Source organism: Bos mutus, chromosome 8, assembly GCF_027580195.1.
Source record: "Bos mutus isolate GX-2022 chromosome 8, NWIPB_WYAK_1.1, whole genome shotgun sequence".
Taxonomy (NCBI): Eukaryota; Metazoa; Chordata; class Mammalia; order Artiodactyla; family Bovidae; genus Bos; species Bos mutus.
The window spans coordinates 86,783,064-86,810,826 of NC_091624.1; the positions used below are offsets into that span (position 1 = coordinate 86,783,064).

At 42.7% G+C, this 27,763-nt stretch overlaps 1 protein-coding gene across 2 annotated transcripts in view; it reads left to right on the forward strand.

Moving 5' to 3' along the window:
- The window catches only part of ADAMTSL1 (ADAMTS like 1), a 495,660-nt gene that overhangs the window by 305,836 nt on the left and 162,061 nt on the right, over positions 1–27,763 (forward strand). For both annotated transcript variants that reach the window (XM_005889557.2, XM_070375945.1), the window contains 2 exons: positions 11,613–11,823; positions 26,360–26,539. In XM_005889557.2, coding sequence (XP_005889619.2) covers positions 11,613–11,823; positions 26,360–26,539 — 391 coding nt within the window. The remainder of the gene's footprint in view (positions 1–11,612; positions 11,824–26,359; positions 26,540–27,763) is intronic.

Here is a 27,763-nt window from a genome sequence, read left to right on the forward strand (position 1 = left end):
GAATAAGTCTGGGCCATTAGGGTCTAGTAAGAGAGACAAATAAGTAGATAAATAACTACACTATGATGGAAATGAGACTGCGGGAAGAAAAGAATGCCACCAGAGGAGAGACACAGTAGTGTGCTGCAGAGAAAAAGGGCTAGCTTCACCTTGTGGGAGGGGCATTGGAAAAGTATTTAGAGATAAAGATGGTGTTCGTGATCTAACCTGAGCAGAAGAGGAGTCTGCCAGTCGAGAAGAGCTGTACTCCTCTGCTGGGTATTCAGCAAAGCTGATTATGGGGGTGACCACAGAGTATACCAGACTTCTTTGGGAAGCACACTACAGGCCAGTTAAGGACTTGACCCTTGGCCTGTGGGTAATAGGGTGTTACCTGTTACCTGAAAAATGGATGTTTTTCATAACTTTTATTGATAGAATTTCAGGGTTGGTTTTAAGTTGCAAAAATAAAACACAGAACTCCCTTATACCTGTCCCCTCAGTTCTCTAGTTGTTAACATTTTGGGACCATTTGAGAAGAATTTTAGGTATGTATCCCATATGCATCCTAACACTTAGGTGTTTCTTACCTAAAAACTAGGATGCTGTCATGAATAACCACAGCGTAACTGACCACCAATCAAGAAGCAGCTGAATTCAGTAACACCATCTCATGCAAAAACTCCACTCACGTTTTGCCTGTTGTCCCAGCAATGCCCTTTTTAGACCCAAGATTGAATCTGGGGTCTTGTATTTGGCTGTCATTTCTTCTGCTTCCATCTGGACAGTCTCTTCTTATCTTTCATATCTTGGACATTTTAGGCCAGTTACTTTGTAAAATGTCACTCTGTTTGGCTTTGCTTAATGTTCCCTTACGAATTTTAACTTTTGCCAGAAACAGCACAGAAGGATGCTGTATTCTTCGTGCATTGTATCAGGAGACGATGACAGATGTCTCATTGCATTCGTTACTGATGATGTCACCTCGTGATTTGGTTAAGATGATGCTGGCCAGGTTTTCCACTGTAAAATTTGTAAGTAGGTTGATCATATTAATAGTAAATAGCAAGCATTTTATTGGGAGATAATCTGAAACTAAGTGAATACCCTGTTCCTCACCAAATTTTCACCCGGTGTTAATATTCATTGATGGGTCTTGCCTGAATCAGTTGTTATTGTTGCAGTTATTGTTGCCAAATGGTGACTTTCTAAACTCTTATCAGTCCTTCTAAATTACTAGTAGGCATTCTACTATTGAATAGAGATTTCTCTTTATTTGTTTACTTTGAATATCTAGTTTGCTCAAAGGATTAAAATTCATTACTATCAAGTTGTCCCAGACACAACCAGTGGGAATCCCTTCAAACTTACCTCTGTGTCCTTTTGATTTTTACCCCATCCTTCTTTGAGTACTTCCCAGTTTTCTATACAAGATATTTCAAGTTCATTTTTTATTTTCCCAGCCCCTGCTCCAGAGTCATTTTTACAGGAACTGGCTCCTTAGTGGAGACTGATATTTACAAACTAAGATCTGGGCACTTTATACTTGATACAGCTATGATGACATTGCTTCTAGACCTCTGAGCAGAGAGAACTAGGAAATATTATAAACATATACATATTACATTTGTATACACTCATGTGTATCTGTTGACATATCTTTGTCTATCTAACTGTCAATTAAATAGCATGAGCTCACACTGTTTTCAATACCAAATTTATAAGATTTATTCTGGTCTTGCCCCTTTTCGTGTGTGTAACCCCTCTCTCTGATAAGAAGTCTGGCTCTCATTCTCCATAATGTATTTATATATGTGTTCAGTCCTCCCTGAATGTTTGGTTCTCAGTTATCCTTGCCCAGTGGTGAGCCCAGTCACAGGCCTATGGACCACTCCCTCCCATACCTCAGGCTCAAGTTCAGTCCTACAAAGTGGAAGAGGGAGGAAAGGGAGGAAAGCTGGTTAGAAAGTACAGCTGCAGCCTGTACATCCACTTGGCCCCCACTGGGTGCCCTGGACCAAAACTGAGCCCTGGACACGCAGGCCCCCTCCCCTGAAAGCCCAGCTCAGACCCCAGTGAAAGCTTATAATCAGAGGAAGTCAAGTGAGCAAATTCACATTTCAGATGTCATTTTGGAAGCTTCAGGCTATGGATAGATTGGAAACTGGAAGATGGGGAGATAAATTCAGAGCCACTAATAAGAGTCCAAGAACCTTAAAGTGGGACAAGGTCATCATGTCCCTGGTGAAGTGAGGATTCTCTTTGTCCTACCTTAGGACATGCTCCGTGGTATCTGAGTTATTACTGCTGGCTTGCTGTGTACCTCCTGACCTCAGCGGCATTCTAAAGAAAACAAATATCTTTAAGGGACCTTTCAAAAAAATCACAGGATAGAAATGTTGAGCAAAAATGTTAGAGGATTATACACAAGTGTAAAGAATGCACCTAACAAATAAGCAAAGTTCATAATGGTATTTTGCCTCCCAATAAAAGCTGCATTTTTAGTTTTGAACAGGAAACAGAGAAACAAACCCTGCTTTGCTGCAAAAGCCAAGGTAAGAGGAGGTTCTCCCAATAATAGCTTGTGGCGGGGAGTCTGCCATTAGAAATTACACGCATTTTACCAGCAACAAACAGTGAGTTGCCATGCTGGAGGCCTCTCTGAAAGGTAGGGGAACAAAACCACTCACATAATGTGCCCTTGTCTAAAGGAAGGCCAAAATTCCTCCCCTGTGTAGCAAATACAAACACAAGCGGATAAGAAGTGCCAACCTCCATGGGTCCTTGATTGCCCAAATTGTCTCTGATGGCCACCTTCACAAAAAGCAGACATGCACCTGGAGGAGCCACACTCTGTCTTGGCCCTTCAGCTGCCAGGTCACACTGCTGCTTCTCTGAAAAACAACTGCAAGTGTGTTCATGACCCTTGGAGACACTGCTGTGGTTGATTCTGTGACTTAGAAACAGATCCGTCATTTTGTTATTTGTCATTTTCTGAAGTTGAAAGCACCAGGGACCCAGGAATTTGTATCTCAAATCTAGTTTGTCCTGCTGTCTTCATTATTCTGGCCCTCAGAAGCATTTCCCTGGGCTGCCTGGATTGGATTCCTGATTCCCTTGTTGTTGTTTGTTTTGTTGGGTTGTGGTTTTGTTTTTGTTTTGGTTTTTTTTTTTTTTTTAGTAATTTATTTATTTGTTTCATTGGGTCTTCTTTGTGTGCAGGCTTTCTCTAGTTGCAGGGAGTGGGGCTACTCTTTACTGCACTGGCCTCTCTTGTTGCAGAGAATGGGCTCTAAGCGCACAGGCTTCAGCAGTTGCAGCACATGGGCTCATTAGTTGGGGCTCATGGGTCCCAGAGTGCTGGCTCTGTAGTTGTGGCACATAGATTTTACTGTTCCATGGCATGTGGAATCTTCCCGAACCAGGAGTCAAACCCATGTCCCCTGCATTGGCCAGTGGATTCTTATCCACTGTTACCACCAGCGAAGTCCTCCCTTGTTTACTAGCTGTGTAAGGTTGGATAAGTTGCTTGGCTGGTCAGAGCCTCTGATGTATTGCTCTATAAAATGGGAGAACTGATAGTACCATCTTCATCTGGTGGGTATAAGTAATACATAAATTTAGGTATGTATCCCACATCTGGAGGGACCTTAGCCCTGAGTCCTGCTAGGATAATGCAGAGCTGGGGCTTCTAATATCCACAGTGCTGGCCTCTGTCATAGGGAGCAGCCCCATTCTTAGCACCCACGTGTCCCAGTCATGGGAGACTTGGATGCAATACAGGTGGCACTGACATCAGTGTGAGGCCTGGGAGGGGACACTCTAGGCCACAACTAATTAATCATTGAACTTCTCCAGGCCTCAACTCCTTATTGTTAAAATGCAAATAATAATAGTACCTCTTTCACAGGGCTGTGAAATGGATTAAAGGAGGCAACTCATTTAAGGCAACCAGCACAGTATCTGGCTCATTGTAAACACTGGTAATGTTAGTATCACTCTTGTTATTGGCAGTAATAGGTGATGTCAGCTGGATATGTTGCTGTCACATCAAGGCATGTGGCTCATGGCAAAGGGTCACTGCTCTGCCCGAGGCCAAGAACTAACCAGATACAGGCAGAGTGACAAGACCACATTCCAGTAAGCTGTACTTTGGGCGGGACTCCAGCACCATCAGAAAAACAAAGTGGTAATTGGGAAACCAAGCCTAAAATTTTAAATCCGATTATAAACATAGGGCAACCCAAGTACACATGATGCTGGACAGAGGGCAAGAAGCCTACTTCCAGCCTTGCAGAGTGGGAGGTAACCTTCTGTCTCCTGCCTACCCTTGATCAGGAGTCAATTGCAGGAGCTTGGCAAGGTCCAGCCAGAAGCTACAGGGCATCACTGTCATCTGTCAACTCCCAATGCCTTCCCTGCAAGCAGGTTTTGGCAGAAAGAAATAGGAATGTAGAGAAGAAAGGTTCAGAGGAAAGAAAATAGTGTAGAAAGAGAATTCAAGGGGACCAGTCTCCCTAACATTTTGGCCATGAGCCCAACCATGAAGCCAACACCTGAAGCCCAGAAACTGAAACAAACCATAGTGCTCGTGTTTACCATTCTCTGTACACAGAGCCAGATCCTTTAGCCCAAACCACTGGGGCAGGTGTGTTTTGGAATTCAGAATTTGGGACATTTTAGAAATATGTTATGATTACTAATACATTAAGTATATAACATCTGCAGTAAGTTCTGGCAAGGGGTGGGAGTGGGGAGGGGCCATAATCCAATAGGCTAGTATGACTGCAGTAAACTGTAAATGTTTACATCAAGTGAGATGAGGCCTGTCAGAGCGTCGTGTCTGTCCAGGCCCAGCTTTGTCACAAAAGAATTTGTACCACCCTGAAGAAAACCTAGAGCTTTAGGGACTCTGAAATTGGGGTGGGTGGTTTTTAGAGGACACAACTGGGGTTCCATTAAATGTGAGTTCCCTCACTCTTCCTGAGCATCTGCTGTTGCAGGCAGCATGCTAGGTCCTGAGATCACAGTGGTGTATTGGTTTCCTAGGGTTGCCGTACCAGAGTACCACAAGAGAAGTGACTTAAAACAGCAGAAAAGCATTCTCTCACAGTTCTGGAGGCAAAAACCAAGTCCAAAATTATGATGTCAGCAGAGCCATGGTCCCTGAAACATGTGAGGGAGAATCCTTCCTTGCCTCTTCTAGCTTCTGGAGTTTACCACAGTCCTCAACATTCCTTGGCTTATGGATACTTCCCTGCCATCTCTCGTCTCTGTCATGACATGGCATTCTCCCTGAGTGTCTCCCTCCCTTTTTATAGGGATACCTGTCATATTAGATTAAGGATCCACCCATACTCTAGTATGACCTTGTCTTAAATGGTTATATCTACAATGACCCTACTTTCAAATAAGGTCACATTTTGAGGTACTGGGAGTTCGAATTCCAACATATCTTTTAGAGGGGTCCGATTCAACCCATAACGAGTGGTAAGCCAAAACAGGTTTAGCCCCATGCTCTCACCAAGGTAATAGTCGAGTAGGATAGTCAGATTACAGGTATGTCCTAAAGAAGACATACAAATGGCCAACAGATAAATGAAAAATGCTCAGTGTCACTAATTATCAGGGAAAAGCAAATGAAAACCACAACGAGATATCATCTCAGACCTGTCAGGATGGCTCTCATCGAAAAACCAAAGGCCACAAGTCTTGGCAAGGATGTAGAGAAATTGGAACCCTTGCATGCTGCTGGGGAAAGTAAAAAATGGTGCAGCCACTGTGGAAAACAGTATGGTGGTTCCTCCAAAAATTAAAAATAGAACCATCATATGATCCTGCAATCCCACTTCTGGGTATTTATCCAGAAGACTTGAAATCAGGGCCTTGAAGGGAAACTAGCATTCTCATATTCACTGTAGCACTAAGTATTCTCAGTAGCTGTTTCCAAGATGTGAAAACAGCCTAAACAACCATGAAAACAGTGATATATACTTTTAAATTGAATATTATTCAGCCTTAGAAAAGAAAGAAATTCTGCAATATGTAACAACGTGGATGAACCTTAAAGGCTTTATGCTAAGTTAAATAAACCAGTCACAGAAGGACAAATACTCCATGATGCCACTTATACAAGGGACCTAAAATAGTCATAGAATCATAGAATTAATAATTCATAGAATCAAAGAGTGGAATGGTGGTTGCCAGGAGCTCAGAAGAAGAGGAAATGGGAATTGCAATCAACAAGTGTAACGTTTCAGTTAAGCAAGATGAGTGTGAGATTTTCTGTACAACACTATACCTAGAGACAACAATACTGTGCATAACACACTTAAAATTTTGCTAAGAGAATGCTCTTTCCACAATAAAACAAAAAATCAAGTGTGTTGAGACTTTCCAAATAGAGAACTATGCATGGAACCATATCCTAGAGGAGAATTTTACCCAGTCGAGGGCTTCCTCCCTGAGGAGGTAACATTTTCAATGAAGATGAAAAGATGGATTAAAGTCAAGGGGAGAAGCATGAATGCCCTCACTCTCTGATGTCCAGAACCCCAGTCTTCCTCAGCACTGGAATTATGGGAAGCCAGAACCCAGAATCCCAGCGAAGGCCTTGTCCATGTCTCCCGGGCTGCCAGCTACAGCTTGCCTGCAGGCTGGCTCCCACGGGCCTACAGTCCCTCCCTCAGAAACAGCCAAAGGCACAGAATCCAGGGAGGCAGCTCTTGGCAGCCATTGAGACCCAGCGCTCACAGCTGAAGCCCCCATGCAGGGGAGGAATAATGGGGTCATCTCTCTGCTTTCCCTCTTTGGGCCTAAATTGATGAAAAATACTTGGACCCGTAATCAGCAAACTGCTGAATGTACAGATAGCTTCTGCTGCCCTCCTTCCTTGAAGATGTATGAGTAAGCAGATACGTCTGTTTCATGAGTTTTTCCAGCAGAGTTGAAGTGGCCTCATGGCTGCCAGATGCCTCTGCTTCAAGCTCCCAGTGACTGATTTTCTGCCAGAGGTGAGGGCAGGAGTGGGGCAGCCAGCAGTGTGGAGACTGTATTAGAGCAAATTTTAACCTTGGAACAGCACTCACTGTGTAGGCAGCTCCTTTATGAGACATGCATAGAGTGTTCATCAGCACTGGGGGTGGTGGTTGTATTTTACACCCACAGCATTTTAGTATTTCTCTTGAAAGTGGTTGGCTGGAGGGTGAAGAACATCCTTTTTTGAAGCATAACAAATGCAAAGAAAGTTCACACATTCTGCACGTATGGCCTGGTGATTTTCACAAAGCGGGTGCACATCCAGCACCCAGATCAAGATAACATCCCAGAAACCCTCCCCCTCCCCGCAGCATACCCTATTTCTAGTTACTACCCACCAAAGGCAGCCACCTCCCTCACTTCTAACATTGTAGACTCGTTTTGGGTTTTGAGTTTTAGGTAAATGAAATCACACTATGAATTTTTGTAGTTGTGGCTTTGTTCACTCAATTTTATGTTTGTGAAACTTGGTCATGTTCCTTGTTGTTCTAGGTTATTCTCGTTCTATGATGTTTTATGTGAATATATCCTAATTGATTGTCCATTTACCTGTTGATGAGCATTTGGGTAGTTTTCCATCTGGGCTATGAGGAATAGTGCTTCTGTGAACATTAATTGTTTAAAAAGAAGTATCATTCATTTCTTTTTGGCTGTGTTGGGTCTTATTGCTGCTCCCGGTCTTACAGCGAGTGCATGCTACTCTGTAGTTACAATGTGTGGGCTTCTCTTGTGTGGAGCACAGGCTCTAGGGCGCACTGGCTTCAGGAGTCGTAGCTTGCAGGCTCCAGAGCACAGGCTCATTAGTTGTGGCTCACAGGCTCAGTTGCCCTGCGGCATGTAGGATCTTCCCTGACCAGGGATCAAATCCGTATTCCTTGCATTTCAAGGTGGATTCTTAACCACTGGACCACAGGGAAGCCCTGAACATTCTTGTATATGTCTTTTGATGAACATACACACGTTTTGGGGGGAGAATATATATTTGTACTACACACATGCTAAGTCGCTTCAGTCATGTCCATCTCTTTGTGACCCCATGGACTATATGTAGCCTGCCAGGCTCCTCTGTCCTTGGGATTCTCCAGGCAAGAATACTGGAGTTGGTTGTCATGCTCTTCTCCAGGGGATCTTCCCAATCCAGGGATCAAACCCATGTCTCTTATGTCTCCTGCATTAGCATGTGGGTTCTTTACCATTTGTGCCACATGGGAAGCCCAATTATATATATTTCAAGAGTACAACATGTGCTTTGAGATACAGAATTAGTGGTCTATTGTTCCACAATGACTTTTCCCCAAACCTAGGAGCTCACAACAAAAATAAACATTTATTACCTCTCACAGTTAAATGAATGAGAAATTTGGGAGCAGCTTGAAAAGGCGATTCAGGCTCCGGATCTCTTAGGAGGTTGGAATCATCTGAAGGCTGGGCCTAGTCCAGTAGGACTGCTTTCAAGGTAGCTCACCCCTGTCACTGGCAGGTTGATCCTGACTGTTGGTGAGCAGCCCGATTTCCTTTGCATGTGGACTTTCATCCACATTTTCTCGGGGTCCTCATGACATGCTGGCTGGCTTCCCCCAGAGTGAGCAGTCAAAGAGAGAGAGCCATGTAGAAGCAATATCCTTTCTCTAATTTAGCCTTGGAAGTCACATAGCACCCCTTCTGCCTCATTGTATTCCTTACAAGTGAGCCAGTAAGTCCAGCCCATAGTCAAGACTCCATCTTTAGAATGGGGAAGAGGCAAAGATTGTGTGGACATATTTTTTAAACCAGTAGCCCTTTAATATTTTAAAGCTTGGAATTTACCCAAGCTGGGGATCTAAAAATAAGTTTACAGACATTCATACAGGATCTAAAAGTATTCAACTCAGCCTCTCCTCTTTTATTCATTTTAAAATTCTGTGAATATTTATAGGGCGGTTTTCAAGGTATTTCCTAAAAATAAGATGGCATAATAGAAAGTACACAGGCTTCAGAGCCAGACACACCCAAGTTTGAATCCTGGGTTCACTACTTACTAATTATGGGTATTTGGGCAAGCAACCTCTTAGATTCTCAGATTCCTTCAACTTTAAAATAGGGAAAATCAATACAGCCTATCTCATAGTGTTCTGGAAGTAATTAAATGAGATAATGTGTATAAAGTGCCCACTATAGTGGTAGATCCCTTCCATTTGTTCATTTATTTTAAAAAGTAGTAACTATATATATTAACTGTTTAGAAGGAGCTATGATGAACCCTGTGAAAGACACAAAACTGACTCAGACACAGATCTTGCCTTCTACAGGTGTGTATTCTCATAGGGCCCTTAACAGGCAGAGAAACTGTAATACTACTGAGAAAACATTTCATATCTGGAACAAATATGGATACAGTTTATTTACAACTAAATATGGATTAAGTTTGGATATATGGAAATGGAAAAAATGTTGAGGGGCAAGGAAAAACCAGAAGTATTACATATTAGGAGTAATCACTTGAGTAAAGATAGAGCTAGAAAACCAGGGGGCATGAACTGAGAACAAGAAAGGACTTCATTACTGATATGGCTTGAGTCCAGGGTAGGAAAGGAAGTTGTGGAAATAGGAATTGGAAAGGTAATTACCCTAACAGAGTACCTGGAAAGGGTTGAGAGAGCTCTATTCAGCTTTACAGTCTGATGAGAAACATTATGGCACCCCACTCCAGTACTCTTGCCTGGAAAATCCCATGGACGGAGGAGCCTGGTAGGCTGCCGTCCATGGGGTCGCTAAGAGTCAGACACAACTGAGCGACTTCACTTTCACTTTTTACTTTCATGCACTGGAGAAGGAAATGGCAACCCACTCCAGTGTTCTTGCCTGGAGAATCCCAGGGACGGGGGAGCCTGGTGGGCTGCCGTCTATGGGGCCGCACAGAGTCGGACACGACTGAAGTGACTTAGTAGTTGTAGTAGTAGTAGTAGTAGTAGAGAAACATTAAAGCTAGTGACTTTTTTTTTTTAATTGGAGTAAAGTTGCTTTACAATGTTGTGTTAGTTTCTGCTATACAGCAAAGTGAATCAGCTATATGTGTATATGTATCTCCTCTATTTTGGATATCCTTCCCCATTTAGATTACCACAGAGCATTAGGTAGAGTCCCTATGTTATATAGTAGGTCCTCATTAGTTACCTGTTTGATACATACTAGTGTATATATGTCAATCCCAATCTCCAAGTTCATCCCACTCTCCCCTTCCCCGTTTAGTGTCTCTACATTTGTTCTCTACATCCATGTCTCTATTTCTGCCTTACAAATAGATTCATCTGTACCATTTTTCCGGATTCCATGTGTATGCATTTACTGTAAAATATTTGTTTTTCTCTTTCTGGCTTACTTCACTGTGTATGACAGACTCTAGGTCCATAAAGTCAGAGACTTTTAAACCAGTTTTCAGGGCTGGCTACAAAGGTTAGGCTGTCCTAGCTACTGAAGGGTCAACTTGCCATGCTTTTCTTGGCTGGCTCCTGTAGAATCTTTGTGTCTCACTTTGTAAACAGAACTTTCTAAAACTGATCATTAAAGAACACTTCTCACTCCAAACCCAAGAAACTCAGTTTTTTTTGTTTGGTATTCCCATTTTGGAGGCTGCATCAACAGGGAAATTGTTTTTATAGGCCCTTAGATCACTATAAACATACTTGTCAAGACTTGGCCATTTGGAATGGCCCGTTTATGCACTTAACTCATCTCTGTGTTTGACTTCCTCTTCCAGATAATAAGCTGTCCTCTCCACTGATTCCTCCTCAAGAAGGGTGATCTATTTTGCAACTTTCACTTTTGTTACATTCTCCAGTCCCAGACAGTGATGATATTTATACATAAGACAGGGACATTTCTATGCTATGATGGCAGCTTGAAGGAAGTTGGAACCGGCGACCTTTCATTTTGAAGCCAAAGAAAAATAAACGTGTATGTTTCAGTCTTGCTAAGAATGGAGGCTAGAGAGATAAGCAGAAAGCCTTCTTCTAGACCTGCTATTCACTATATGGTATCTAAAGCCTTTATGTGCACACGTATATCTTATCCAACATACCCTCTTATTTTGATGAAGCTTATATGTTTCATCAAAACAGACATAGAAAGTGAAAAAAAGATAGGGATTTCCTGATGGCTCAGATGGTAAAGAATCTGCCTGCAATGCAAGAGACCTCGGTTCAATCCCTGGGTCAGGAATATCCCCTGGAGAAGGGAATGGCTACCCACTCCAGTATTCTTGCATGGAGAATTCCATAAACAGAGGAGCATGGCGGGCTCTAGACCATGGGGTCACAAAGAGTCAGGCACAAGTGAGCAACAAGTACTTCCATCAAAATAGACATGATTGTGACCATTTCTGGTGGTTTTGTGGTAAAAATTGGATGTTTCACTTTATCACCCGGTTTAAACAGATTCTTGAACATGAAGAGAAAAGATGACTTCTAGTCTTGGGATAGAATTCCTAGCCAAGCTTGGGCTGGACCTTCCCAAATACCCACATAGGTGTTTTTACTCCATTAGGATAACACTTGAATCAAGGCAACCGTTCTGTACACAGGTTCTCAGGGTATTCTCTTCCTCTGATTTCTTCACAGGTGGGAAATTGGCAAGTGGAGTCCTTGTAGTCTCACCTGTGGGGTTGGGCTGCAGACCAGAGATGTCTTCTGCTCCCACCTGCTTTCCAGAGAGATAAATGAAACAGTAATCCTGGCTGATGAGCTGTGTCGCCAGCCCAAGCCCACCACGGTGCAAGCTTGTAACCGCTTCAACTGCCCCCCAGCCTGGTACCCTGCGCAGTGGCAGCCGGTGAGTTCTGAGGTTAACACAGTATTGGAGTTTGTGTTTGCAGCAGTACCTCAGGACAGGGGACTGTGTTGTCTGAGAGTGCTGTCCCATAAAAGGAATGTTCAAGATCTGCTCAGGCATGTCCAGCTCTTTGCGACCCTGTGGACTGTAGCCCACCAGGCTCCTCTGTCCATGGAATTCTCCAGGCAAGAATACTGGAGTGGGTAGCCATTCCCTTCTCCAGGGCATCTTCCCAACCCAGGGACTGAACCCTGGCCTTCTGCATCTCCTGCACTGGCAGGCGGATTCTTTACCTCTTGAGCCACTGGAGCTTCCCAATACTCCCACAACCTTATTCAAATTCAGATCTTTTCATTACAAATAGCAAGCTCTTTCCATTCTACCACCCACAGTGATCTCCAAAAGCAACTCAAATGACCCATCTCTTAACCTGAAGATATTCCTGACAAAGTTTTCACTGAGCTAAGGAAAAAGATTTTAAATAAGGACTGTGTGGTGGGTAAATTCCCATAAAGCTAACTTTTCTGAATGTTTGCTCTTTCTAGTTTTTTTTTTTTTTTCTGTTTAAAATTCTAAGAGATAAAGATACCAGGCAATGGCTTTTTTCTTTTTTTTTTTAAACATAATTCCTTAGCAAAAATAGGATGTTAGAAATCAAGTCAATTCCAGATTTTTAAAATTTTCCTGATCCATGGGGAACTATCATTTTAAAGCAAGGGTTGGCAAACTGCTGCCCAAAACCAAACCCAGTTCATGACCAATTATTGTAAATACAGTTTTTTTGGAACACAGCCACACTCTTGCACTACACGGGCATGACTGCTGGTTGTGACAGAAACTATATGGCCCACAAAAGCTAAAACATCTACTCTGCCTCTTTACAAAACAGTTGGCTGACCCCACTCTAAAGCATTAAAATAATAATAAAAACACAATTATTTTATCCTCATATCCTATCTAAAATTAATATATATTTATCAAACGAAAGTTAAGTACCCTTTTTGCATACCTTTAAAAAACATAAGACTTTTCTTTAAAGAAAACACTTTTAATCTTACAGTGCAGTACCTTGAAAAGTACAGTAGTACTGTACAGCAGCTGGCATCCAGGGGCCGGCATCAAGTGAACAGGCAAGAAGAGTTACTGACTGGAGGAGGGAGAGAAGGTGGGAGACGGGAGAGCTGAAGGGTCATCATCAGCAATAGGAGATGGAAGGCAAACTGCAATTTCACTCACACCTTATGAAAAAACACAAGATTTTAGATTGATTACTTGGATAAAATCTTACTGTGCAATTGCCTTCCTATTAGAATAGCCCTCATAGTTTTAAAGTGACAAAAAAAAGGTCCTGGAAAATAAGCCTGAAAAGTAAGGGAGACATACATCCCAATTTTACTGAAACAGTTTTTACTCTCAGAAGTGGCCCAATTAGAATGATAAATGATGCAGTCATCAGACTGAGAAGGAGAGAGAAGGCAGCCTTGGTCCTGAGACAAGGAGCTGCCATTTCCACGCATCCTCTGTGCTTCTTCAAAACGGTGGACAGGGCCCCTTCCTTCCTCCTTCCCCTTCCTGGTAAAGTTCTCAAAGAATCTAATAGTAATAAGTGAGCAAAAGACTCGGTGTAAAGCATCTAGAAGCAGACATGGACGCTATACTGTCCATGTCTGCTTGGATGTATATCCTTTTAGAACCTAAATGTATATGATTAAGTTCATAACTTCCATGCTACTGTGTCAGTGAAAATCAAGAGAATATTGTGTACTTTGAACACTTTGTGTACTATTGTTCTTTTAAGAAATATACATTATTATACACCTAATTGAAGTTAATTGTCATAACAGTCCAGTAAAAAGTAGATTTTATTGTCTTCATTTTAGTTTTGAGGCAACTGAGGCTCACAGAGCTAGCTAACCTAGGAGTGGACATCAGCTCAGTTTTATGTGATCCTTTCCATGATACCCCATTGTTGGAAACCACTGTGGCAGAAAAGACCCTCAAGGGATTACATAGAAGCCCCCTTGTTTTATGGATGATGTAACTGTGACCAAGATATAGTTTTGCCCAAAATCACAAAGCCTAATCCGGAACCCAGGTTTCCTGATTTCTGGTGCATTTATACTTTTACCTTTAACTATACTCAGGCTCCGTACTGCACCACTAACTTATGGTCATGCTAAGAAAAGATGAGGAATCAGCCTAGCTCAACCTCTACTGTTGAAACTAATTCCCTGGATTTTTAGTTTGTGTTGCCATTAAGTACCTAATAAGTTCTGGGTAAAATGTTTATTGAATGATAAAATGAATGAACAGATCAACAGTACCACCCACAAACCCTGGAATGTTTTTTACTTTATATCCCACTGATGGGTTTGTTTCATGATTGTAGGTCATAATATTGACGATGGAAGTCAGCGAAGCACCAGCCTTTTTCAGTAGTTGCACATGCTGCTGAGTAATGCCAGGGACCTACGCTGTTCTTTCAGTTTTTACAGCACATCCATATACATGGTCTTTTTTGCTCTATTGCCAACATTACCGCCCCCATGCCCAGCGGTCCTATTGAATCATCGGATTTCTAAAGAGTCAGTTATTCTTCCATTGTCCATCGACCTTGGGCCTGTTAAGATATGTATTTATTTTGAAAGCATTTTCTATTTCACTTCATTAGGGAGAAGCCTTTGAGATAAGTTGGATTTAAATCTACTTTTCAGATCAAGGAAGTAATAGTAAAGAACTCTTTGAAGTTTAGCCAATGAACCACTGACTGTACTTTATCAGGACTTTTTAAAAGATCTTGTTTCAAACCCAATACATAATCGTTGTGAAAAATATTCAAACATAATAAATAAATAGCATAGAAAGTGAAAGCCACGAGGGATTCTACCTTCCACAGAAAAATTCCTGTTAAACCCTTGGTGCCTAGGAATCCTTGGTCACTTTGAGGAATCTCTGAACCTGGAGAAAACAATTGGCTATTCTTCTTATATCATTTCCTAGAATCTTACATCTTTAGAGTTTTAGGCAAAATCAGCTACCACTGACCACTTATTAGGAGAAAGGAAGTCATTGTTTATGCTTGTGAAATAAGTCAGGAATAATTTAAGCATCTCCAGTCTACTTAGCAGTTGTCCTAGGACACCACTTAGTTGAGATATCGGCTATTGGCTGTCCATTTGCCAGCCTTGCTGGGACAGGGGACCTGTAGTGCACAGAAATGTCTTTTCCATTCAGCTGCCTGGATGCACCAGGAGAGAGGGCTGAGGTGTTTCATCCTTCAGCAGCCAATGTACAGTTTTTTTCTTACAAAACAAAAGGAGAGGGTAGATCCAATGCTTCATTTAAAGGAAGACAGATAACATCCTGATGAACACTGGCCTGTCTGACGGGAGAAAGTCCCCCTCCTTGCTCTTTCGATATTGGGCTGCCACTGACCTCATGCATATTACATATGCTTTTCTGGGGGGAAAAAATACAAATTATGTAAGTTGTCATTTACCAACTAGGAATGCAATCTCCTTTGTCCTTCATAGAGCATTGACTAACAAGTAATATGTAGCCAATATTTACGCATTCTACAGGTCTGAGAAGCCCAAGTATTTATGTTAACATTTTAGTTTAGAAATAGTTAAGGTGAAATGAAGCACAAATCTAATTTCTAATTCTAGCTTTGGTTTTTAGGGTGCCATCTTTATTTCCTTTCTACCTCTTAGTCCTTACTGCATCTCTTGGTTTTCATCTTTGGTCTTGTGTGAAGGACTCAATATTTATCAATTTAGCTATAATGGCTTGTTGAGATTTTATGGTTGACTTGGGCCCCAGTCTATGAGGTCGCAGAGTCGGACATGACTGAACGACTAACACTTTCACTTTTGAAACACTTAAACATTTCATGAATTAGTCTCCCAAATCCTTTATAGTTTATGAAACATGCACCCACACTCCTTCTGCTGCTTCTCCTCCTCATCATCATCTTTCATGTTGACTATATATAATACTTCTAATTTTTTTTATTGAAGTATAGTTAATTTACAATGCTGCATTAGTTTCTGGTGTATAGCAAAGTGATTCAGTTTTATATTTTTTTTCAGATTCTTTTCCGTTATATGTTATTACAAGGTATTGAATATAGTCCCATGTGCTATACCATAGGTCCTTGTGTATGTATCTGCTAATCTCAAAGTTCTAGGTTATCTCTCCTCTAAACCCTGTTATCTACTTCAGTAACCATACATTTGTTTCCTATGTCTGAGGCTATTTCTCAGTTTTGTAAATAAGTTCATTTGTATCACTTTTTGGATTCCATATATTAGTGATATCATATATTTATCTTTCTTTGACTTTCTTCACATAATATGATAACCTCTAGGTCCATCTATGTATATTAATTACTTTTTAAATACCTCATGAGAGATCATTTTCACAACTGGCATGTTACACCACCATGACTGAGAACCTTTGATATATATGCATGAGTAAGTGTGAGACACCTTGATCATGACAGTCTTCTGCAAGGATTTTTTTCATTGACTGTCCGTGGTCATATAATAAAGCCAAGTGGCTTAGTCAGGCCGTCATTCCTCTGCATGTCTGCCCCCTCACATCTCTAACTCTGGTTCTCCCAGCCCTGCTTGTACATCCCTTCTGCCCACACTTCTCTCTGCCTACCCGCAGTTTTCCACCTGTCTACCTGTCAGAGCCCCCGGGAGTCCCACCTCTCCCACCAGGACTCCTCTCCTGTCCTCCTGCTCTGCAGCAGCCATTCAAGGTCAGTGCTGCTCATTTAACAGTGAGATTGCACGGTACTTGGGCAGGTGAAGCATAGAGAAGGATGCAGAAAAGTACATGGCAAGTGTGCTGTTCATTTATTGAGCACGTGGTACATTTCAGAAGCTTCTTCTTATTCTAATATGAGCAGCACTTACTGTGCATCAAGTGTAGTATCAAGCCACTTAATTTTATATTCAACTCATGTAATCTTCAGTAGCCTTAATGGTATAGTTATTACTATGATCCCCATTTTGCAGATGAGAAAACTGAAGCACTGTGAGATTAATGTGGATTCAGATTTTATGTAGTAGAGTTCGTTCTACTGAGCTTCATATTCTCTTTTAAATTTTTTGTTAGTTTATTTCTTTTTGGCTGTGCTGAGTCTCCATTGCTGCACGCAGGCTTTCTCCAGTTGCAGCGAATGAGGGCGGCTCTCTAGCTGCGGTGCTGAGTCCTCTCATTGCAGTGCTTTCTCTGGTTGCGGCTCACAGGCTCTAGAGCACTGGCTTTAGTACTTGTGGTACATGGGCTCAGTTGCCCCTGCAGCATGTGAAATCTTCCTGGATCGGGGATGGAACCCGTATCCCCCAGCACTGGCAGGCGGACTCTGAACCACTGGAGTCCCAGGGAAGTCCTTCATTTTCTCTTTTAATCCTTTTAGCAACCCTTTGAGGAAACAAGGCTCAGAGAAGCTGTGCTTGCCCCAGCTCACACAGTCAGTAAATGGAAAAAAGTCTGTGTGCTTCACAACCCATTCTCTTTTCCACTGTGCAGTGCCTCCTTCCCAGAACGTCCTTGCTGTTTGCTCTACAGTATTACATTGTGAGGAAATCTGATATCAGCCTAGTATCAGCAGTTTAGGTAAAAGGCAGGATTTGTTACCTCCCCAGAGTTGTTCATCTGTGTGTGGCTCCTACTGCTGCTCTAACAAAGTACCACACACTCAGTGGCTTAAAATACCATGAGTTTATTATCTTACAGCTTGGGAGGTCAGAAGTCTGAAATCAGTTCCTACTGGCTAAAATCAAGGTGTTGATTTTAAAATCAGGTCTTCATTCCTTCTCGAAGCTCTAGGGAAGGCTGTGTCACCTTGCCTCTTCCAGCTTCTAGAGGCTCCTGGCTTCCTTGGCTCATGGCCCCTTTCTCCAGCTTCAAAGCACTTGACTCCAACCTCGGATTCTGTCCTTATCCCTCTCTGTCTGACTCTGATCCTCCTGCCACCCTCTTACACCATCATGACTACATCAGGCTCACTGTGATAACCCAGGTAATCGCCATGTCTCAAGAGAGTTAACTGAATCCCCTCTGCAAAGTCCCTTTTACCAGGTGAGGTCACATGATCACAGGGTTCAGTGATAAGAACATAGATATCTCTGGGGTCAGGACTCAGCCTAGACTGTGGGCTGACAAGGCCTATTAGTCTCCATTACGACAAGGTCCTTGAGATTCAGAGTTTGCTTTCTACTCCTCCTCCTCTTGTCACTGTTTTTGAGCCTTATATGCATCAATCTTCTTTGCTTTTATTCTAAAAAAATAACTTTAAAACAGAAGTGAGGAAAAAAGAGAAAGATGCAAGGAAGATTAAACTGCAGTGAGAGACTCCACTCTGAAGCATCGTTTATATTTATCTATATTACTTGTGTTTTATGTGCAGGACTGCATCCCCCCCCGTACATACATCTTGCACGCATCTGTGTAGAGACTGAAAAGTCACCACAACCCCTATTTTCCTTCCTTGCTTAAAACTGTGATTATGTGGTGATTTCCCTGTAAAACTTTTCTTTTCTTTCTTTTTTTTTTTTTTTAATCAGGGTTACAGTTCAAAATGCCTGTAGTTTAGCTATGTAAAAAGACATATGAGAGGAGAGGCCCTGCTGGTAATATTCAGGAAAAAAAAAAAAAGAGACAATTTTAATGATAACCATAAATGCTTGTGAATTAAATTTTTCATTTTCTAGATCTAAACACACCACACAGAGAAGAATAACTTTGGTCTGGATTAGAGGGCTGAATTCTGGCAGAAAGAGTCAATGTGGTCATCCGTTTTGTTATATACCAGTGACTAAAATGTAAATCCTCATGAATCAGAGACATCTTTATTTAAAATGTTGTATCCAAGAAGGAAAACAAAAAAGCTTATTGGAATATTTATCTTATTTTTAGTAGTGTACTTCATAAAGAAATGGATGCATGATACCTGGTGGCTCAGTGGTAAAAAAACAAAAACAAAAAAAACCTGCGTGCTAATGCAGGAGATACTTGTTTGATCCCTGGGTCCAGAAGAAGACCCCTGGAAAAGGAAGTGGCAACCTACTCCAGTATTCTTGCCTGGGAAATTCCATGATCAGAGGAGCCTGATGGGCTACATTCCATTGGGTTACAAAGGGTCAAGTACAACTTAGCAACTAATAGCAAATGCTATCCATGCTTCACGTAGTAACAGGAATATTAAACCCAAAAGATGCCCTGCACACTCCTTGTACTTCCAAGATTAAGAAAGCTTAATTAACATTAGATGACCAAGATAATTTTAACTCACAAAATGATCCAGATAGAAATTCTGTTTTTATTTAATAATTTTGTTTAGTGAGATTCCAGTCCTCATGTTCTTTGTTTTTCTGAGCCCTCCTGCACTTAGATTCAGTTTTGACCCCTGTTACATACTAAGCACTCTAACTGCCCCTTGAACGTCTCAGTCTCATGTATCACCAAGTTACCTCCAATGACGAAGGTCTAACACCAATTAACAGTGTCAGACTTTATTTCTGGGGGCTCCAAAATCACTGGAGATGGTGACTGCAGCCATGAAATTAAAAGATGCATACTCCTTGGAAGGAAAGTTATGACCAACCTAGACAGCATATTCAAAAGCAGAGACATTACTTTGCCAACAAAGGTCCATCTACTCAAGGCTATGGTTTTTCCAGTGGTCATGTATGGATGTGAGAGTTGGACTGTGAAGAAAGCTAAGCGCTGAAGAATTGATGCTTTTGAACTGTTGGAGAAGACTCTTGAGAGTCCCTTGGACTGCAAGGAGATCCAACCAGTCCATTTTAAAGGAGATCAGTCCTGGGTGTTCTTTGGAAGGACTGATGCTAAAGCTGAAACTCCAGTACTTTGGCCACCTCATGCAAAGAGTTGACTCATTGGAAAAGACTCTGATGCTAGGGGGGATTAGGGGCAGGAGGAGAAGGGGATGACAGAGGATGAGATGGCTGGATGGCATCACTGACTCGATGGACATGAGTTTGGGTGAACTCCAGGAGTTGGTGATGGACAGGGAGGCCTGGCGTGCTGCGATTCATGGGGTCACAAAGAGTCGGACACAACTGAGTGACTGAACTGAACTGAACTGAACACCAATCTTGATAACACACCTACCTGCCACCTTCCCCAGCAGACCTGATCTTCCCTCATGAATCTGGTACTGTGAGTGACACCACTATCTAGCTTATCCTTTCATGAGAACCTGGAGCTATCTCAGCCTCGTTTTTCCTTCACACTCAGTCAACACGCAAGTCCTGCTGATTCTACTTCCTGTATCTCCCCAACCCCCATTGCTCTCTTCCTCTCACATCCTTCTTTCACCGCCTTGGTTTCAGTCCTCACGACTGACCAGACCATTATAAAACAGCCTTGTACTTGCTGTCCCTGTACTGTCTTGCCTAACTCTGGTCCAATGCTTCATAACCTGGTATCAGTGGTTTTTTACTACAGGCCCTCTGTAAAGCCTTTAAAATATTAACATGTGCTCAGAATCCCCAAGTAAGGGAATGGCATGCACTGCCATTTAGACTTATTTGACCAGGAAACCTTTTCTCCATGGCACACCTGTGACTATGTAACAGGGCAGTACTCGCTGGAGCCCACTGGCCTTTGCTACCTGAATCATTTCTACAAGTTAAATCATATTACCTCCTGCTTTAAAACCCTTAATGACACCCCAAAGTCTTAAAAGTATGTCCAATTATGTCCAAAGTCCTTCACTCTCGGCTGCTACTCAGTCTTGTTTCCCAATGACACATCCCCATGAACTCTCACCTGTCTTCTCAGGACTGCTTAAGGTGTGAGCATGCCATGTTCCTTCACAGACTATCTGCGCACACATGGTCTGACTCTGCCAGCACTCCTGTTTCCCTGGCCATCCCCTCCTATGTCACTTCCTCCACAAAGCCTTCCATCTTTTCCATCAAGACTGGGTTGCACTCTCCTCTTTTGTAAAACTGATCACATGCATGCTGCATGCTAAGTCGCTTCAGCCATGTCCGACTCTTTGTGACCCTATGGACTTGTGGCCCTCCAGGCTCCTCTGTCCATGGGATTCTCCATCAAGAGTACTGGAGTGGGTTGCCGTGCCCTCCTTTGGGGGATCTTCCTGACCCAGAAATTGAACCCACATCTCTTACATCTCCTGCACTGGCCAGTGGGCTCTTTAACACTAGTCCCACCTGGGAGACCCAAAACTCATCTCACTTTATGGGAAAGTACAGTGACTGAACTGCAGACACCTGAAGTGAAGTGACCATCTCAGTCATCTGTAGTCCCTAGCACCTAAGACAGTGCCTGGCAATCAGCAAGCACTCAGGAAATGTTTGAGGAAAGAATGAATGAGCAAATGAAGAAAGGCACGAAGTGAGTTAGAATCTATTAGCAGAGCACATTATATTAAAACTGGAAAGTTGACCTGAGAAACAGAATGTGGATATCACTTGTGTTGGGCTCAATAATGTGACTTGAGGTGCGAAGGAAATAAACTCAGCTCCCAGTGAATTGAACTACCAACATGAAACCGAAAACGTCAAAGGAGGCAAAATTTATGACTGTGCTGATCATAGGGAAGTCTTTAAAAATTCAGGACACTCAGGCCATTGTACTTTTGTATAGAAACATAACTTTTAAATATTCCTCATATTGTATTGTTTTTACTTTTCCTATAAAATTAATGAATCCATGACCTTATATCATGAAATATGCATGGCAACAAGGATAAGCAATATAAATGCTATTTTGGGTTATTTATTCTGTTTATGCCATATATTTTAAAACAATGCCCATTACCAGAGATCTGCTTCTTCATACCACAATACTGTTTTCAATGATGATTCATAAAGCAAACATTTTTCATTTTGTTTTATTAAATTTCTCTTGCTGCTCCCTTTAAAATATTTTTCTCCTTTGCATTCTGCCTCTCACACAGGACTGTCAGCCTCACCAAGTAACCTTGACCTGTTCACAAAGTCACCACAGACTTTGGAAGCCTTATTAATTTGAAGTTTCATCTTCTACAATTTTTTTAAAAATTTGAAAACCACCTTTTAATCAGTGTACACACCAGGGAAACTTTTTGAGCAAAGATGAGACAAGCATTTAAAAGCCAAATCCCTGATGACATTAACCCAGCCAGAGGGTTGTCTGCCATCCCTGGAGGGTCACAGTTCCCAGCAGAGCACACAATGCATCTGGCTGAAACCCACCAATGACTGATGTAGAAGCAGCATCTGGCTGATGATAAAACAGTCCGATAAAAGGTGGGTGTTCAGCCCATCAGCTGAATGTTTGTTTTACATCTTTTCAACATCTGGCTTTTTGGCTCTTTTGTTCATCCAATCATCAGTTCAACAAACATTTATGAAGAGTACACTCTTTGCCAGATGCAATAGTAGGCACTGGGGAATAGAAAGATGAGTGTGTTCCCTTTCCTCAAAGTCACACAACCCTGTGTACATGTAGGGAGGCAGAGGGAAAGATCAGGGCCATAAACAACCAGCCCTAATTGGGGAGGTGCAGCACCCTTCCAGGTCAGGGTGGGGTAGGAGGTGACTTCTGTACCATGAGGCAGAGGGGTTAGAAGAGGCTTTCCTGAAGCAGTGGCCTGTGAGCTGGGCCTTCAAGGATGTCCTGGAAGTTTCTGGCTGGACAGAGAGGTGAAGGGCATTGCTCCCATAATGAACAATGTGGTCAAAGGCCATAGCACAGGAGGTATCTGTGTGCGCAGGGAAGGGCAGATTGTCCACTGCAGCTAAGGCAGCGGCCATGGCAGGCCGGCAAGACATGTGCTCGGGAAGCTCAACACAGATGAGAGTGTGAGGGCCCTGAAGGACATTCTCAGCAGTCTGACTTTATCTTCGAGTGCTGAGAATTTCCTGCAAGTTGTCTATGTAGCATGCATGCTAAGTCACTTCAGTCATGTCCCACTCTTTGTGACCCCATGGACTGTAGCCCACCAGGCTCCTCTATCCATGGGATTCTCCAGGCAAGAAGACTATAGTGGTTGCCATGCCTTCCTCCAGGAGATCTACCCGACCCAGGGATCAAACACACATCTCCCTCATTTCCTGCATTCACAGGCAGGTTCTTTATCACTAGTGACACCTGGGAAGCCCATTTCTATCCAAATTAAACTTCAAAATAACAAGCTGATTTTTTTTTTTTACTTTTCTTGCCGGTATTTGGTCATCCAATTATCACGGAATTCTGTACGGTGTTAGGGGGAGTCTTCTGAGCGTTTGGCCCTTAAATTAGGTCCTATCTGAAAAGTGATATCCCAGCTCTGATATTTTGAGTGGTCACCCTCCTATATACATTTTATTACATCTCCACCCTTAAAATGAAACCAATCATCTTCGTCCACTTCCTTAGTTTGAGAGACAGAAAGTTTACCTGCCTCTTTTCCTTATTGTCACATTCATTAAGATGCTGAAGTCTGAGAGCTGTTCTCATTCTGGCACCTGTTTATTTTGGAAGCATTTGTTCAAATTGAATGGACCCCCATACACCTTATGTGATACTCCAAACAACCAGTGGTTCTAACAGAAGCTGTTCTGGGTATCAGGTCCCCACGCCCGCCCTGTCTACCCCATGTTTATTTTAGTCCCATTGGAAATGGTGGAGAGGCATTCATTTGGAGAGATGTTTCTGAATCCTGTTCAGGCGCTACGACGTTACCAACTCTTTGCGACCCCGTGAACTGCAGCATGCTAGGCTTCCCTGTCCTTCATTGTCTCTCAGCATCAGGGTCTTTTCCAATGAGTCTGCTCCTTGCGTCAGGTGGCCAAAGTTTTGGAGCTTCAGCTTCAGCATCAGTCCTTCCAATAAATATTCAGGACTGATCTCCTTTATGACTGACTGGTTTAATCTCCTTGCCATCCAAGGGACTCTCAAGAGTCTTCTCCAACACCACAGTTCAAAAGCATCAATCCTTCGGTGCTCAGCCTTCTTTATGGTCCAACTCTCACATCCATACATGACTACTGGAAAAACCATAGCTTTGACTATAAGGATTTGTTGGCAAAATGATGCCTCTGCTTTTTAATACGCTAAGTTTGTCATAGCTTTTCTTCCAAGGAGCAAGTATCTTTTAATTTTGTGGCTACAGTCACGTCCACAGTGATTTTGGAGCCCAAGGAAATAAAATCTGTCACTGTTTCCCCTTTTCTCCTTCTATTTGCCATGAAGTGATGGGACCGGATGCCGTGATCTTAGATTTTGAATGTTGAGTTCTAAGTCCACTTTTTCACTTTCCTCTTTCACCTTCATCAAGAGGCTCTCAATCCTGGTTATACAGAATTACCTGGGAGTTTTAAAATTTTTCTACATTTAAAAAATTAACATCTGGGACATACTTCCCAGAGGTTAATAGATATGAAATGGGGCCCAGGACTCAGGACTTTTTAAAAGCTCCCAGGTGGCTTTAAAGTATATCAGGATTGGGACCACTGAGTGAGAGTGACATCTGGGCCACAGCAGCATTCTGACTTTACTCAAGGACGTTGTATCACCCATCCTAACCTTGACTCTGGGCACACACCCCCTTACAGTTCTGAGTCCAGCCCGCTGAGCACAGACCCCCGTGAGTTCTGAGAGGTCACTGCTGCAACAGGAAAAGCTCCTACAGCACAAACACCCAGCCCTAAATTGTCAACAAGCACAAGGGCAGCTGACTCAAGAAAAGGGACTCTTGTTGAAGAAAACGGAGCTCTCCTTAGAGTTTTTACAATAAAATTATCCCAGCACAGGATAGTAGTGATTGGTACATTATTTAAAGTTAGATTCTTTTTCTTGTTTATGTTTCTTAGCACTTGTGTCTATACCTCCTGTAAAATTTTTTATACAATTTGTAAAGTTTACTTGCCACTCACAGTACATGTTGTTCCATACATTCTTGAGCCTGTATTACACCCAGCGGTTGGTCTCTCCCACTCCTCCACCTGTATATTGCCCCATCCCCGCCCCCAAACTGCTAACCACTATTTCGTTTTCTATGAGTCTATTTCTTTTTTGTTGTATTCACTAGTTTGTTGTAGTTTTTAGATTCCACATATAAGTAATTTCATACAGTATTTGTCTTTATAATTAGGGTTCAGTTCAGTTGCTCAGTCATGTCCGACTCTTTGCGACCCCATGGACTGCAGCACGCCAGGCCTGTCCATCACCAACTCTCGGAGTTTACTCAAATTCATGTCCATTGACTCAGTGATGCCATCCAACAATCTCATCTGCCGTCGTCCCTTCTTCTCCTGCCTTTAATCTTTCCCAGCATCAGGGTCTTTTCTAGTGAGTCAGTTCTTCACATCAGGTGACCAAAGTATTGAAGTTTCAGCTTCAGCATCAGTCCTTCCAATGAATATTCAGGACTGATTTCCTTTAGGATGGATGGGTTGGACGGATTTAAAAGGATAGGAAACCCAAAGTCACAATAGCTTAAGTAAGAGAGAAAAACGTTTCTCTCTTATATACACACAGGCCATCCAGGGCCAGTATGGTGTCACCATCAGGATGTTAGGCTGCTTCCATCTTTTTGCCTATCACTGTCTAAGATGGAAGGTTAAATTTTAGACAATATGTTCATATTGCAGCCAGCAAGGAGGAGAAGGGGAGGGGGAAATGCCACACTCTATTTTTGTGTGTTTTTCCATGAAGCTGCCTACAACCCTCTATGTACATCCCTTTGCCCAGCACTTAGTCACATGGCACCTTCAAGGGAGGTCAGCAAATATAGTCTGTATGCCAAAGGGTCATGTGCCCAGCTAAAAACTGAGCATTTCTTTACTATCGCAAAGGAGGAGCCAAAGTCTTAGAGTAACAGCTTCCTGCCCCATCCCTACAAATAACTGGGTGATATTCATTCAGTTACATGTAAATGACCTGTTTGATTGGGGGCCTGTTGAAAACCACTAAAATGGGGAGATTTTTCTTGTATCCCAAACGTCCATGGCTCTTGTTCCCACTGCCCAGAAAAAAAACACCAGTCCTATAAGAAACATATTCCAGGAAGTTCAAAAAACCAAGCCTCAGACCTGCTCCACCTCCAGTAGGTTAGAGAGGATGGGCTCTGTACATGGAGAAAGGAAGGGCTGCCTTTTCTGCAGACTAATTCCTCCAGATTTACATGGATGCCATCCATGTAAAGAAGCACAGATTATTTTCACTGCATCGTAAATATGTTTAACACTGTATTATATCACCTGTTAAACCAGTTGTCTTGGGTGACTGCAAATCATAGTTTAGAAACAATTCTCTAAGATTTAAAGGCCCTCAAAATTCCTGGATGCTCTAGTTAAATGTTTAAGATTAAGAGTGGAGTGTGTAGACCTTGCTACAAAAATGCATTTCAAGGAGGGGAAACAATCTCCTTTGGGTTGGTTCTTCCCTATTTATTTATTGTTTCTTTTCTCACTCTGCAGTAAGCTAAGGCTAAGGTAAGAACTGGATTGGCAGTCAAACGTGCTACTGTCTTATGCAGAGTCTGCTTCTCTTCCTCCCCCAGTGTTCCAGGACCTGCGGCGGGGGCATCCAGAAACGCGAGGTTCTTTGCAAACAGCGCATGGCTGATGGGAGCTTCCTGGAGCTTCCTGAGACCTTCTGTTCCGCCCCCAAACTGGCCTCCCAGCAAGCCTGCAAGAAAGATGACTGTCCCAGTGAGTGGCTGCTCTCGGACTGGACAGAGGTATGTGTGCTCCTCAGAAGGAGATAACAAAAGAGGCATAAAGAGGAGAAGGCACCCAGACTTACAGATACAGAAGGCGAGAACAGAACAAAAGAATCCTCCTAGCACTGTGGAAGAGTTGTGGGGGGGCGGGGGGGGTTGTTGTTGTTTTTTAAACGTATTTTCTTGGCTGTCTGGGGTCTTAGTTGTGTCATGCGGGATCTCTCCTTGCAGTGCACGGACTCTCGAGTCGTGGCACGTGGGCTTAGTTGCTCCGCAGCATTTGGGATCTTAGTTCCCCAACCAGGGATCTAACCTGTGTCCCCTGCATTGCAAGGTGGCTTGTTAACCAATGGACCATCAGGGAAGTCCCTGAGTTGTTGTTGTTTTTTTTTAATCTTCTTTGCAGTGTAGGTAATTTACAATGTGGTGTTACTTTCAGGTGTACAACAAAGTCAATCAGTTATACATGCGACAGAGTTTTTGTAAGCATTGATACCATAGTGTGTAACTAGCTTTTAACTAGGCTGCAGGATGGGAGTTGTTAAGCAACCAGCCCTTACTCAACAATCAGGAGCAGAGAATTGAAAATGGGCCCTTCATGGAACAAACCAGGCCTCGTTTGTACTATTTGGATCCAGGATTTTACCAAGAACACCGGGTTCCTCCTCTCCATGCACTCCCACCTTCCTGACATCCCTCTCCCCCTGCCGCCCGCCCCACATCTCTTACTCCCAGATGTTTCTAGTCTCTCCTCAGGAAAGGCAAAGCCTCTCTAGTTCTTTTCATCCAAGTTACTGGACAATGAGGCGTATGATTTATTAGGAAAAGAAGGCCAAGGAAATCCTGCCTCCTTCCTGTCAGTTTTCTGGATCCAAAACGTCAACAGCTTCCCAGCAAGAGAAGTTGATTTCCCCCGATGCCCTGCATCTGGGGAGATGACCACATCGGCATTACCATTCCTGACTTACCTCATCAGTTAAGGAGAGACCCCCGACTAACCTGCTTCTCTAAATCATTCCTACTTCAACACTCGCCTGAACTAACTCATCAACACCCAGCTCCAACTTGTTTTCAGCGTCTACTCCTTCTTTGACTCGCCTGCAACTCCTTCATAGGCCCTAGTGTCTTCCCTAAAAACCACCCCCACCAAAAGTCTCGCCTTGCAAGTAGTTTCAGCCAAGAATGGAATTACGAGGCCTGAAGTGAAAATCTCAGGGTCCAAACCAGATTCAAGACCCTTCT